General features: G+C 42.2%; 1 protein-coding gene across 3 annotated transcripts in view; it reads left to right on the top strand.

Annotated features, from left to right (window-relative positions):
• Nucleotides 1-14,826, top strand: part of LOC121532297 (cGMP-dependent protein kinase 1) — a 215,892-nt gene that overhangs the window by 5,749 nt on the left and 195,317 nt on the right. The window contains exon 1 of one of the 3 annotated variants that reach the window (XM_041838196.2): nt 5,724-6,167. The exons of 1 other annotated variant lie outside the window; for it this stretch is intronic. In XM_041838196.2, the coding sequence (XP_041694130.1) occupies nt 5,863-6,167 (305 nt within the window). In that variant the 5' untranslated portion in view covers nt 5,724-5,862. Of the gene's footprint in view, nt 1-5,723; nt 6,168-14,826 lie in introns of those variants that run through there. One more of the 3 variants, XM_041838285.2, reaches the window with a different exon arrangement.

Raw genomic sequence — 14,826 nt, 5'->3', positions numbered from 1 at the left:
ACTGTGCCCTGTGAGCAAAGTGTGACTATTGTAAACACAGCCTCAGGGCAGTTTCTCCACAGACACACACACACACACACACACACACACACACACACACATAACAGAACGTGGCCACTGTTCCAGATATTCTCCTCTAGATATGCAGCTAATAACAATTGCCACAAGATGGGAGCAAAATGCTTCTTCATGGTTAGGATCTGTTTGTGAACAAGGGTGGCTGTGTGACCGCATTCTCTGTAGGCCTATTCCTGATCGTTAAACAACCGTTTCTGCTCATGTGCTACTTTATGATGAAACTGTGGCCTGCCTTGTGTTACCAGTGGCCTGCCTGTGGTTACCAGTGGTCTGCCTGGGGTTACCAGTGGCCTGCCTAGGGTTACCAGTGGCCTGCCTTGGGTTACCAGTTACCAGTGGCCTGCCTGGGGCTACCAGTGGCCTGCCTGGGGTTACCAGTGGCCTGCCTGTTTACCAGTGGCCTGCCTGGGGTTACCAGTGGCATGCCTGGTTACCAGTGGCCTGCCTGGTTTACCAGTGGCCTACCTTGGGTTACCAGTGGCCTGCCTGGGGTTACCAGTGTCCTGCCTGGGGTTACCAGTGGCCTGCCTGGTTACCAGTGGCCTGCCTGGGGTTACCAGGGGCCTGCCTGGTTACCAGGGGCCTTCCTGGTTACCAGTGGCCTGCCTGGTTACCAGTGACCTGCCTGGTTACCAGTGGCCTGCCTGGGGTTACCAGTGGCCTGCCTGGTTACCAGTGGCCTGCCTGGTTACCAGTGGCCTGCCTGGGGTTACCAGGGGCCTGCCAGGTTACCAGTGGCCTGCCTGGTTACCAGTGGCCTGCCTGGTTACCAGTGGCCTGCCTGGGGTTACCAGTGGCCTGCCTGAGGTTACCAGTGGCCTTCCTGAGGTTACCAGTGGCCTGCCATGTTACCAGTGGCCTGCCATGTTACCAGTGGCCTGCCTGGTTACCAGTGGCCTGCCTGGGGTTACAAGTGGCCTGCCTGAGGTTACCAGTGGCCTGCCATGTTACCAGTGGCCTGCCTGGTTACCAGTGGCCTGCCTGGGGTTACCAGGGGCCTGCCTGGGGTTACCAGGGGCCTGCCTGGGGTTACCAGTGGCCTGCCTGGGGTTACCAGTGGCCTGCCTGGGGTTACCAGTGGCCTGCCTGGTTACCAGTGGCCTGCCTGGTTACCAGTGGCCTGCCTGGTTACCAGTGGCCTGCCTGGGGTTACCAGTGGCCTGCCTGGGGTTACCAGTGGCCTGGCATCTAGAACAGAGGCACTACACTCTGCATTTGCATCCCTCCTCCTCACCCGGCTCTCTCTCTCTCTCTCTCTCTCTCTCTCTCTCTCTCTCTCTCTCTCTCTCTCTCTCTCTCTCTCTCTCTCTCTCTCTACTCGCTCTCTCTCGCTCTCTCTCTCTCTCTCTCTCTCTCTCTCTACTCGCTCTCTCTCGCTCTCTCCCTCTCCCCTCCTCTCCCCTCTCTCTCTCTCTCTCTCTCTCTCTCTCTCTCTCTCTCTCTCTCTCTCTCTCTCTCTCTCTCTCTCTCTCTCTCTCTCAGACACTTTAATGTAACTGAGGCTGGTGTCTTAAATCCTCTCATAAAACACACAAACACACACACACACAAACACTTACGCACACACACAATGCACATAGGTACACACACTCATTTAATTATCTTACAGTTTTTCTCGATTGCTAAGACACATTTCTTGAAAGCTGCTCTCCTTTTCTCTTAACTGTGAACACAAAACCCAATTTTCAAGCTACATTCACAAAACCTCAGACTCTTCTTGCAAAACCAAACTTTCACCTCAAAACAGTTCAATCTGTGCTCAAAACTGAACTATGTTGTCAAATCGTGCCCCGAGTCAATCAAAATTAAAAACACTACTGAACAGTCACTAAACACTACGTAGAAAAATAGAAAACACAATGCTCAGGACATGAAGCTGGAGAAATAAATGTTTATTGTTCACTGTAGGCTAAATGCATGTTGCAAAACTTGTACAAAAAGACAAAACAGAAATCTTGTGCATTTACATGTAGCACTTGTAAAAACAAACAGAAATCTTATGCGTTTGCCACTTGTGTACAGTAAGCCCATGTAAAAATAAAGTACAAAAATATACAAATAAGTGCATTACTCAGCCACAGCATCATGTCTCCGTACTGGGTCAGGCCACAGGACTTCATCCACATCACAGGCCACATTTTGTCTGGCCAGGCAACGGGGGAAAAAACCCCTGGCATGCCGTATCCAGGCTTGGCATGCCTCCACACCTATGTCACCACAGGCAAGTCCCATGGCTTGCAGGAGATTTACCCTGGTGTAAGGTTGGCGTTCATATACCTTCCACCGCCATGAGAAGAATAATTCCTCAATGGGGTTTAGGAAAGGGGAGTAGGTGGAAGGCAAAGATTGATAAAACCTTGGTTCATATTGTACCACTCTCTAACCTGGAGGGCTCTGTGAAAACTCACATTGTCCCAAACAACAACATAGATGGGATGCTCATCCTGCTGCCCCTAACAAAGCATCTCGCATGTGATTGAGGAAAATGAGGAGCTGGTGAGTGTTGTAGGGCCCCAGGTTGGCATGATGGTGGACAACCCCATGATTGCTGATGGCAGCACATAATGTGACATTGCCACCACTCTGCCCAGGAACACCAACAATGGCCCGATGGCCAATCACATTACGGCCTCTCCTTCTCCTTTTGGTGAGATTAAACCCAGCTTCATCCATGTAGATGTATTGATGGGGTCTTTCCATTGCATCCAGTTGAAAAACCCTCTGTAGAAATAGATATAGTTTTGTAAGTGATACGGGAAAAAGTGATTTAGGCCACTACAGTAAATCACTACTTAGAGTAATCAACATTGAATGTGTCTGGATATATGCCAACCTGTACATACTGGAATCTTTGCTCTTTGACTCTGTCTGAGTTTCGATCAAAGGGCACTCTGTATAGCTGTTTCATGCGCAGTCTGTTGCGCTTGAGGACACGATCAACAGTAGAGAGGCTGACACTGTTGATACCCTCAAAATTTAAATGGTCCTCAATTATCTTCTGCTGAATTTCGCTCAGTTTAATGGCATTGTTCTCACGGACCATATCAACAATTAGGGTCTCTTGGTGTGGGGAGAACATACCTGTCCTCCCACCCCCATGTGGCAGTCTTTCAATTCTACAAAAAGAGAACATGGAGTTACAAAACATATACATGGAATACTAGGCCTACAAACAGTTAGACCAACCCTCCATTACAATACTACAGTACATTGGTACAGTGATGTACTGAAACATATATTTACTTACAGTATACTGTGGTACAGTATATAGTATGTCATACAGTAATTGCTGTCAACATTTACATACTGTACTATAATGTCAAAAAAAGGTAATTACCTGTTCTCTTCTCTAAATCTTCGGATTATGGTGGACACAGTGAATCTACTGATGTTTGGTTGTACCCTTTGTCCAGCCTCCCTCATGCTCATACCATGGACAAGAACATGGTCAATCACAGTAGCTCTGATTTCATCAGATATTACTGTTCTTTGTCTTCGCTGACCACCTCAACCACCTCGACCTCGTCTCACACGAACTCTTCCTCTCAGATTTCTATCCATTGTAGGGCCTCACAAACCAGTGCTCTCTGAACTGGCTTACTGTATATGTTCCCTCACATCATTAGCCACAAGTGTGATCAATTTTGAGTTGTTGTGTTCAAGTGGTGATACCTGTGCTCTAATTGTGTTTGACTTTTGTCACCTGTGCTCACCATTATGCAGCACGGGTGCATCACAATGAAAATGTGTTGGCAAGTTATGTCTAAACAGGTGAAAAGTGCTTATGGTTTCGCCAAAAGAGTGATTGATTCAATCAGTGGGTTCAGGCAACTGAGCATTTGGTTCAGACAATAGGGTTTAGTGTTTTAGCAATTGAGAAAAACTGTAATTGGACAGCTGTGTCTGTCACAGATGATGTCATATGAGCCGAGGCTCAAACTGCATTCCACTGAATGCTCTGAAATATGTTAGACAACTGCTTATATTGCCTGGAGATAATTGTCAACTGGAGTGCTGTCTGCCTAGTTTTGCAATGTACATGGGATTATTATTTCATGGGATTATGGGCTATGTGTATGATATGAGGTGGCCATAGGAGGGTGCTGTAGACTCTTATCAGGACTGGTGTCCTGATTCGGCATCACTACTACTATATCAAGTCTGTGGCTAAGGTAGGCTTAAGCAATAAGGCCTGAGGGGGTGTGGTATATGGCCAAGATACCACGGCTTATGGCTGTTCTTACGCACCACGCAACGTGGAGTTGCCGTGGTATATTGGCCATATATCACAAACCCCGAGGTGCCTTATTGCTATTATAAATTGGTTACCAACATAGTTAGAGCAGTAAACATAACTGTTTTGTCATACCCGTGGTATACCACGACTGTCAGCCAATCAGCATTCAGGGCTCGAACCAGCCAGTTTATAATACCAAATATAGCTCAAGGGTTAAACAAGAAGAAGAGGATAAATATTAGGCGACACTCAAGGGAACAATGATAAGACAGAAAAGCATGGTCTAATTTATGTATAATAGAGCCAAAGAGACATTTCTATTTTGATCTCTATTGCCTCCGTTTCCGGGACTTGTCACAAACATTAGCTCAAACACAGTGATCTATCCAAACTATTTATCAGTGATTGCAATAGCATAATTCCTTATTCAACTGTTACCCCAGTGTTTTGGGGTCAAAACATGGAGCTTCAAAGGGCTGAATGCCATCATCATTGTGATCCTGCCTGATTATAAATTACAAGTGGTTAGCATCATACAGTTTAATTTGATCTGTCTCAAACCATGATTCTTAATGGTGGGAAGAGAAATGGAATAAACATTATAGTGCATATGTCTCTGCAATATCTACACATTACTATCACGTTACTATCACGTTACTATCACGTTACTGTCACGTTACTATCACGTTACTATCACGTTACTATCACGTTACTGTCACGTTACTATCACGTTACTATCACGTTACTATCACGTTACTATCACGTTACTGTCACGTTACTGTCACGTTACTATCACGTTACTATCACGTTACTGTCAGGTTACTGTCACGTTACTATCACGTTACTATCACGTTACTATCACGTTACTATCACGTTACTGTCACATTACTATCACGTTACTGTCACGTTACTATCACGCTACTGTCACGTTACTATCACGTTACTGTCACGTTACTATCACGTTACTGTCACGTTACTATCACGTTACTGTCACATTACTATCACGTTACTGTCACGTTACTATCACGTTACTATCACATTACTATCACGTTACTATCACGTTACTATCACATTACTATTGAAACCATTCAATATTCTGTGCAAAGTAATTGCCTACAAAATGAGATACAGCACGACAGGTATGGTGCATATATAATCTATCTCTGACAGGTAGGGTGCATCTCCACGAATCTTATAGAGCATAGGCGTGTGTATTACCTGATACCTGATTGGCTGATCATAGTATTGAGGGGAGCATCCAACTTGTTACCACTCGTGGGGGGATGAATTATTGTGCGCTGACGCTCACTCTGGATACTGACGTATGTGAGTAATAAAATGAAGCGTATTGTTCGTCACATTTGGCCAACCTTTCATTTGATAGGCTACTCACCTGAGTTTCAAATCAAGCGCATGAGTCATTCTGCCCGAAAGTGTTTAATTTGTGTAGTGGCACTGAACGGGGAGGTTGCCTTCCAAATCTCAGCATCATTCGATTTACTCGCAAAGTTTGCAGCGCTCTGCTGATCCTGACGTCTCTGAAAACTATGGGGACGTTACGCGATCTCCAATACGCATTACAGGAGAAGATTGAAGAGTTGCGACAACGAGACGCACTTATTGACGAACTGGAGCTGGAATTAGATCAAAAGGACGAATTGATTCAAAAGCTTCAGAATGAACTGGATAAATACCGATCCGTAATCAGACCGGCGACGCAACAAGTCCACAAGGCAAGCGCACTACAGGAGCAGCACAGGACCAAGAGACAGGCGATATCAGGAGAGCCCACCGTCTTTGACATTCATGAACTCAGTCATGTCACTCTTCCATTCTACCCCAAGAGCCCACAGTAGGTTTCATATGTCAGTCTTTGTTCATTGTCTCTTACGTGTGTGCTGACTGCTGTTCATCTATTTTATATCACCTGTCCCTATTAGAGTGTGAGTGGTACTGAAAGTGAATCCTGTCACAGCAACACTGATGGCTAGTAGGCTAATTGAATGGCAAAATGTTGGCTTTAGATGTGGCTGTGTTTGCATTTGCAATAGTATACGTTTTGTGTGTGTGTGTGTGTGTGTGTGTGTGTGTGTGTGTGTGTTATGGAAACATGATATCATGCAGCCACCATCTTTGCATAATGGATGCTAGTTGTGCAGTGACAGTATGCTGTCTGCATACACCTGGCTGAGTATACATTATAAAACTAGCCTGAACTCAAGTCTCAACCGAAACATTTGTTTTAAAACACACACACAACTTACCTCACTGCAATTGCAAAAACAGTCAAATCTAAAGCCACTATGTTATGCAGAGTCAGGAAACCCCCATCATGCAAATGCATTCAACACCTTACAGTAAAAGTCAGCCGCTGACAGCATAAAGCTAACATTTCTAATTCACTTGTTGCTCAAGCCCTGATATTGTTCTCAAATGTTGATTGACTAGCCAAATCAAAATCGACCTTCTAAAGATACATATAACCATAAAGGAACATACTGTACATGGACAGATAACAATTTCCATGTAAGAGATACAATATCTGCATAAAAGGAAATCATTACGAAACATTAGGTTAGGAATTTGAGTATGGTAAAAATGAATTTGTATATGTAAATGCATTCAGAGTACAGAACATAACTTTCTATTACAGTACTTTGTTTTGTCAAAGCCCAGACAAAGGAGAAAGACAGAGAAGAAAATGTTCTTATGTGGAGTCAGTAAATGATGTATTCCACTGTCAAGATAGACTGTTTGTTTCAGCAAAACGAATAGGTGCTCTACCTCTCGCCAATATTGTGTGTGTGTGTGTGTGTGTGTGTGTGTGTGTGTGTGTGTGTGTGTGTATCTCACTAATGTTTCTATTCTCATACTTTTTACAACAGTACGAGCACAGGTTGATTCCACAGCAGCATGGCCTGAAAATATTTTTGATAGCACAGATTGTTCTGGCAATTCTCACATAAAAACTTCATTGGGGGGAAGGATGTTTAACATGCTTTTTACAATTGTATCACAATCATTTGTTTTGAAAATCATGATGAAAGTAGCAGTTTTAGGCCCTTTTTAGACCTATACATGCCTTCTGTAAGAGCCTAGAATCCGTACATGGTACAGTCAACATCTTGGTGTCATTATACTCCTAACAGTGTGCTCTAAAATATGGAGAATTTTTATATTCTGAAATAAAAAATATCACCTTAATTTATTCAATAAAAAAAATATTATTTTTTATCTCAAAGTACCCGTTTTTGATTCTCCTTATTTTTAGACATATTGTTTGGAACAATATACTCTTCAAACACGTACAATTTCCAGAGTGGGCTCTCTGCTAATTTTCAAGAAATGATCAATTTTATACAAAGAAATTATAGGTCATTAACCAATCTCAACCCTCCTGTAGGATTGCACATTCAGCAAATCACCAGCAGAAGTAGTTCCCTTTGAATCCATTTTCCAATTCACTGTGTTGATGGTGCTCATAAAATTGATCCTCATTTTAAAAGTAGCAGAAAGCCCACTTGGAATATTTGATGTTCTTGAGTATATTGTTTTAAACAATATGTTTAAGATTTAACACAATAAAAAAAAGGTTATTTTGAGATATCAATATGAATACTTTTAATGTTGATTAAATTAATGTGATTTTTTAAATATTTCAGAATGGAGACATACTCCATATTTTGGAGCACACTATTAGGAGTATAATGATACCAAGATGTTATCTGTAGTCTATCATGTACGGACATTGGGTCTTACAGGAGGCATGTATAGGCCTAAAAGGAGCCTAAAATGGCCAATGGTTTGTATTTGTAATTGTATTTATTATGGATCCCAAGTAGCTGCTGCCAAGGCAGCAGTTACTCTTCCTTGGGTCCAGCAAAATTAAGGCAGTTATACAATTTTAAAAACATTACAATACATTCACAACAGATTTCACAACACATTAAGTGTGTGCCCCCAGGCCACTATTCTACTACCACATATCTACAACACAAAATCCATGTGTACGTGTCTGTATAGTGCATATGTTATCGTGTGTGTGTATGGATGTGTCTGTGTCTATGTTTGTGTTGCTTCACAGTCCCTGCTGTTCCATAAGGTGTATTTCTATCTGTTTTTTAAATCTAATTTTACTGCTTGCATGAGTTACTTGATGTGGAATAGAGTTCCATGTAGTCATAGCTCTATGTAGTACTGTGCGCCTCCCATAGTCTGTTCTGGACTTGGGGACTGTGAAGAGACCTCTGGTGGCATGTCTTGTGGGGTATGCATGGGTGTCTGAGCTGTGTGCCAGTGGTTCAAACAGACAGCTTGGTGCATTCAACATGTCAATACCTCTCACAAATACAAGTAGTGATGAAATCAATCTCTCCTCCACTTTGATCCAGGAGTGATTGACATGCATATTATTAATATTAGCTCTCTGTGTACATCTAAGGGCCAGCCGTGCTGCCCTGTTCTGAGCCAATTCCAATTTTCCTAAGTCCCTCTTTGTGGCACTGACCACATGACTGAACAGTAGTCCAGGTGCGGCAAAACTATAGCCTGTAGGACCTGCCTTGGTGATAATGCTTTTAAGAAGGCAGATTAGCGCTTTATTATGGACATACTTCTCCCCATCTTAGTTACTGTTGTATCAATATGTTTTGACCATGACAGTTTAGGGATGTAGCTCAGTTGGTAGAGCATGGTGTTTGCAACGCCAGGGTTGTGGGTTCAATTCCCACGGGGGGCCAGTATGAAAAATAAAAAATTATGTATGCACTCACTAACTGTAAGTCGCTCTGGATAAGAGCGTCTGCTAAATGACTAAAATGTAAATGTAAAATGTACAATCCAGGGTTTTGATACAAATGTAAAAAGCATGTCAAACGTGAGAATTGCCAGAACAATCTGAGATACCCAAAAATATTTTTCGCCCATGCTGGCGTGGACTCACCCCACAGCAGTAATACTATAATAATTGTTATGAACTACTACCCATATAAATACCACATATGTGCACTGATGTGACGTTATTTCATTTACAATTCATGCATGCCTTGGAAACTCTATTTCTGGAACTGTGTCGCCTGTAAATAATCACAACCTTTCTCAGGCTTCTTAGATTGGAAGGTATGGTCAGGGCATTGAGGGCAAGAGTTTGATTCTTGCACCCTCAGTCCGATGGTCCTATAAAGTCTGTAGGAATGCTGTCTATCTATCCGGCTGTGCTCTAAAGCAGCATACTTTCTCCTTTTAAGGGAACTGCTCTGTGTTTATCTCTGGGCTTTGACAGGGACGTGTTTTCTGAAGCGATGGAAATGAAACGCGAAACGAAGACATAAAAACAGAACAGGGGCCAAACTGGAGTCGACTGTCAGTTAACATATGACTGTGACACACGATACCATAGTTCTGCAATGGCAATCCATCCAAGTCGGTCTCAGTCATGTTATTCAATAGACTACAACCAAAGCCTCTCACCAGTCTCCACCTGGCCATGTGTCGTATCAGTATTTCCCTGAAAATCCTGCCAGGACACCCAATTAATGCTGAATATCAAAGGCTCTGATTAATTTGGAGCAGCCTGATGAGCAGTGGCATTTCTGTCCATTGTCCCCAAACCCTCTTCAAAGGGAGTGGTTGGCAGGCCACCAGGGGGGTTGGTCCTCAGACACTAGCCACCACCTGGAGTTCAGTGCCTCCAAAATAACTAATGACTCTGCTCTCTCCTTTTGTGCTTTTTCTCAGAATAATTTGAGTCGGATGAGTCATTAGCGAGGTTTCCCTCCAATTGGCGACGGATTTTCATGCGAATATTCTAAAATCTGCATAAAAACAAGAGCTGTGTTTCCATCAAATTTACTTTTTGCGGATAAAAGGCTGTTCGTGATGACGTAGTGCACATAAAAATTCTTTTTGCGGTTAAATTCCCATGTACCGAATAAAAAAAAAAAAAGTTAAATGGGTTTCTATCGCATTTTTAACTCTACTGATGGTTTTCTCACAAAATTGTTTACGTGTTTTATAGTGAATGTGCCCACTCCGGTATTGGCACGTGTGCTCTAATCAACAGCTGGCAGATACAGTGTGGGTATAGCCTAGTTGAGGAGATTAGTATGGACAAAAGAGCGAGATTATTTTTATTTGTCAAATGGCAGCCAAGCATCGATGAACATGTCACCAGAATAAGACCCTCGATATTTATTGGAATCTCATCACCTTGCACTTTCATCACCCTGTGAAGTTCATCATAACTTATTCCATCTGTAGCCTAATAAACTGCATGCTTTCCCGAGGAGTCATAGTGGGAGGACCACACAACGTCATCGCGTGACTCCAAGTTTACTTCGATATGATGGTTATTATATTAATATTTGCGAATAAAAGCAATTGCACCGAAATGTCTTTCATAATACATTTTACAGACACAAAAAGATCCCACCTTGTCTAGCGTATCTTGTTTTGTCGACATTTGGAATATTTAGCAACAAATATTCTGTTTCCATCAGGCCTGTCATTACATGTACTTTACTTGCATAAAAAGGTTGGCTGGAAACAGTGGTTTGTTGGGTATATTTGGTTTCTTAAAGTAACTGCCCAGTGAAAATCTCACTTTTAAAAGTTAATATTCTGTTAACTCATACCCAAGTAATGTTGTTGACTCATCCTATACTAAACTCGTATTTGTGGCCAAAGCATAAATTGGAGAAAAAAACACTTGGAGAAACTTGTATCTCAAACAGACTGTTTAAAAAATGATTGCTATTTAATCATAGAGGATGATGTCATGAGCTGGCTAATCAGCGGTCTACTCGAATGAATATTTCTAATGACCTGTATATATTTACACTACATTTAGATTTTAGTCATTTAGCAGACACTCTTATCCAGCTACTTACATTAGTGCATTCATCTTAAGATAACTAGGTGAGACAACAATATATCACAATCGTAGCAAGTACATTTTCCCTCAACAAAGGAGTTATCAGCAAATGTAGTGCTAGTAGGAAAAGATAAGTGCATTTTACAATCACTTTGGTGCAATTTTAACACGTGTGTGGTACATTTTCACAACTCTAAGCACACAAATTAAAACAGATAATCAAAATGGCTCTTGTTTCAAAACTCTAAGCACATTTTCAATTGACTGAGTACAACAAACACATTCACAAAGTCACTTGTACACTGTACCAAATCACTTTTTCAATTTGGATACATATTCAATCTAAGTATCTGCTTTTCAAAATGCAATATTCACTTTACTTTTGATATGATTTTCTTGTAATTTGTTAACAATACAATTAACTATCACTTAATGAAACTGCTCAAAACTGATAACTTATTAACCAAATTACACGCCCACACCATTCTGTTGCCTACGCCCATTTACGCCCATACCATTCTGTTGTTAGTCCAGTAGATAACCTTTACTTTTTTCCCGCATCTATACACAATACCCCATAATGACAAAGTGAAAACATGTTTTTAGAAATGTTAGCAAATTTATTGAGAAAGAAATACAGAAAAATATAATTTACATAAGTATTCACACACCTTAGTCAGTACTTTGTAGATGCAGCTTTGGCAGTGATTACAGCTGTGAGTCTTTCTGGGTAAGTCTCTAAGAGCTTTCCACACCTGAATTGTGCAAATATGCCCATTATTCTTTTCAAAATTATTCAAGCTCTGTCAAATTGGTTGTTCATCATTGCTAAACAACCATTTTCAGGAATTGCCATAGATTTTCAAGTAGATTTAAGTCAAAACTGTAACTCGGCCACTCAGAAACATTCACTGTCTCCTTGGTAAGCAACCTTGGTAGATTTGGCCTTGTGTTTTAGGTTATTGTCCTGCTGAAAGGTGAATTCATCTCCCAGTGTCTGGTGGAAAGCAGACTGAACCAGGTTTTCCTCTAGGGTCTTGCATGTGCTTAGCTACATTCAGTTTCTTTTTTATCCTGAAAAACTCCCCAGTCCTTAACGATTACAAGCATACCCATAACATGATACAACCACCACTATGCTTGAAAATATGGAGAGGTACTAATGTGTTGTATAGGATTGGACCCAAACATAACACTTTGTATTCAGGAAAAAAATGAATTGCTTTGCCACATTTTTTGCAGTATTACTTTAGTGCCTTGTTGCAAACAGGATGAATGTTTTGGAATATTTGTATTCTGTACATGCTTCCTTCTTTTCATTCTGTCAATTAGGTTAGTATTGTGGAGTAACTACAATGTTGTTGATCCATCCTCAGTTTTCTCCTATCACAGCCATTCAACTCTGTAACTGTTTTAAAGTCACCATTGGCCTCATGGTGAAATCCCTGAGCGGTTTCCTTCGTCTCTGGCAACTGAGTTAAGAAGGATGCCTGTATCTTTGCAGTGACTGGGTGTATTGATACACCATCCAAAGTGTAATGAATAACTTCACCATACTCAAAGGGATATTCAATGTCTGCTTTTTTATTTTTACCCATCTACCAATATGTACCCTTCTTTGCGAGGCATTGGAAAATTTCCCTGGTCTTTGTGGTTGAATCTGTTTGAAATTCACTGCTCGACTGAGGGACCTTATAGATAATTGTATGTGTGTGGTACAGAGATGAGGTAGCCATTCAAAAATCATGTTAAAAACTGTTATTGCACACACAGTGAGTCCATGCAACGTATTATGTGACTTGTTATGTGACTGCCCTTTCCCACCTGGACAAGAGGAACACCTACATGAGAATGCTATTCATTGACTACAGCTCAGCATTCAACACCATAGTGCCCTCAAAGCTCATCACTAAGCTAAGGATCCTGGGACTAAACACCTCCCTCTGCAACTGGATCCTGGACTTCCTGACGGGCCGCCCCCAGGTGGTAAGGCTAGGTAACAACACATCTGCCACACTGATCCTCAACATGGGGGCCCCTCAGGGGTGCGTGCTCAGTCCCCTCCTGTACTCCCTGTTCACCCATGACTGTATGGCCAGGCACGACTCCAACACCATCATTAAGTTTGCCGACGACACAACAGTGGTAGGCCTGATCACCGACAACGATGAGACAACCTATAGGGAGGAGGTCAGAGACCTGGCCATGTGGTGCCAGGATAACAACCTCTCCCTCAACGTGACCAAGACAAAGGAGATGATTGTGGACTACAGGAAAAAAAAAGAGGACTGAGCACGCCCCCATTCTCATCGACAGGGCTGTAGTGGAACAGGTTGAGAGCTTCAAGTTCCTTGGTGTCCACATCACCAACAATGGTCCAAACACACCAAGACAGTCGTGAAGAGGGCACGACAAAGCCTATTCCCCCTCAGGAGACTGAAAAGATTTGGCATGGGTCCTCAGATCCTCAAAAAATTCTACAGCTGCACCATCGAGAGCATCCTGACTGGTTGCATCACCGCCTGGAATGGCAACTGCTTGGCCTCCGACCGCAAGGCACTACAGAGGGTAGTGCGTACGGCCCAGTACATCACTGGGGCCAAGCTTCCTGCCATCCAGGACCTCTATACCAGGCGGTGTCAGAGGAAGGCCCTCAAAATTGTCAAAGACTCCAGCCACCCTAGTCATAGACTGTTCTCTCTGCTACCGCATGGCAAGCGGTACCGGAGTGCCAAGTCTAGGTCCAAAAGACTTCTCAACAGCTATTGGTTAAGGGCTGTAAGTAAGCATTTCACTGTAATGTCTGCACCTGTTGTATTCGGCGCATGTGGCCAATAAAATGTGATTTGATTTAAGCTCCTGAACTTATTTATCCTTGCCATAACAAAGGGGTTGAATACTTATTGACTAAAGACATTTCAACTTTTCATTAATTTGTAAAAATCTTGAAAAACATAATTCCACTTTGACATTGTGGGGTATTGTGTGTAGGCCAGTGATAAAAACGTCTACATTAAATACATTTAAAATTCAGGCTGTAACACAACAAAATGTGCAAAAAGTACCTACAAATGCAGCAGCTACAGTGGCTTGCGAAAGTATTCACCCCCCTTGGCATTTTTCCTATTTTGTTGCCTTACAACCTGGAATTAAAATTGATTTTTGGGGGGTTTGTATCATTTGATTTACACAACATGCCTACCACTTTGAAGATGCAAAATATTTTTTTATTGTGAAACAAACAAGAAATAAGACAAAAAAACAGAACTTGAGCGTGCATAACTATTCACCCCCCCAAAGTCAATACTTTGTAGAGCCACCTTTTGCAGCAATTACAGCTGCAAGTCTCTTGGGGTATGTCTCTATAAGCTTGGCACATCTAGCCACTGGGATTTTTGCCCATTCTTCAAGGCAAAACTGCTCCAGCTCCTTCAAGTTGGATTGGTTCTGCTGGTGTACAGCAATCTTTAAGTCATACCACAGATTCTCAATTGGATTGAGGTCTGGGCTTTGACTGGGCCATTCCAAGACAATGTTTCCCCTTAAACCATTCGAGTGTTGCTTTAGCAGTATGCTTAGGGTCATTGTCCTGCTGGAAGTTGAACCTCATTTTACATTTACATTTTAGTCATTTAGCAGA

Source organism: Coregonus clupeaformis, chromosome 1 (genome assembly GCF_020615455.1).
Source record: "Coregonus clupeaformis isolate EN_2021a chromosome 1, ASM2061545v1, whole genome shotgun sequence".
In the NCBI taxonomy this organism is placed as follows: Eukaryota; Metazoa; Chordata; class Actinopteri; order Salmoniformes; family Salmonidae; genus Coregonus; species Coregonus clupeaformis.
Note: the sequence above shows the minus strand (reverse complement) of the source record. Positions and strands in the feature narration are given on the sequence as shown.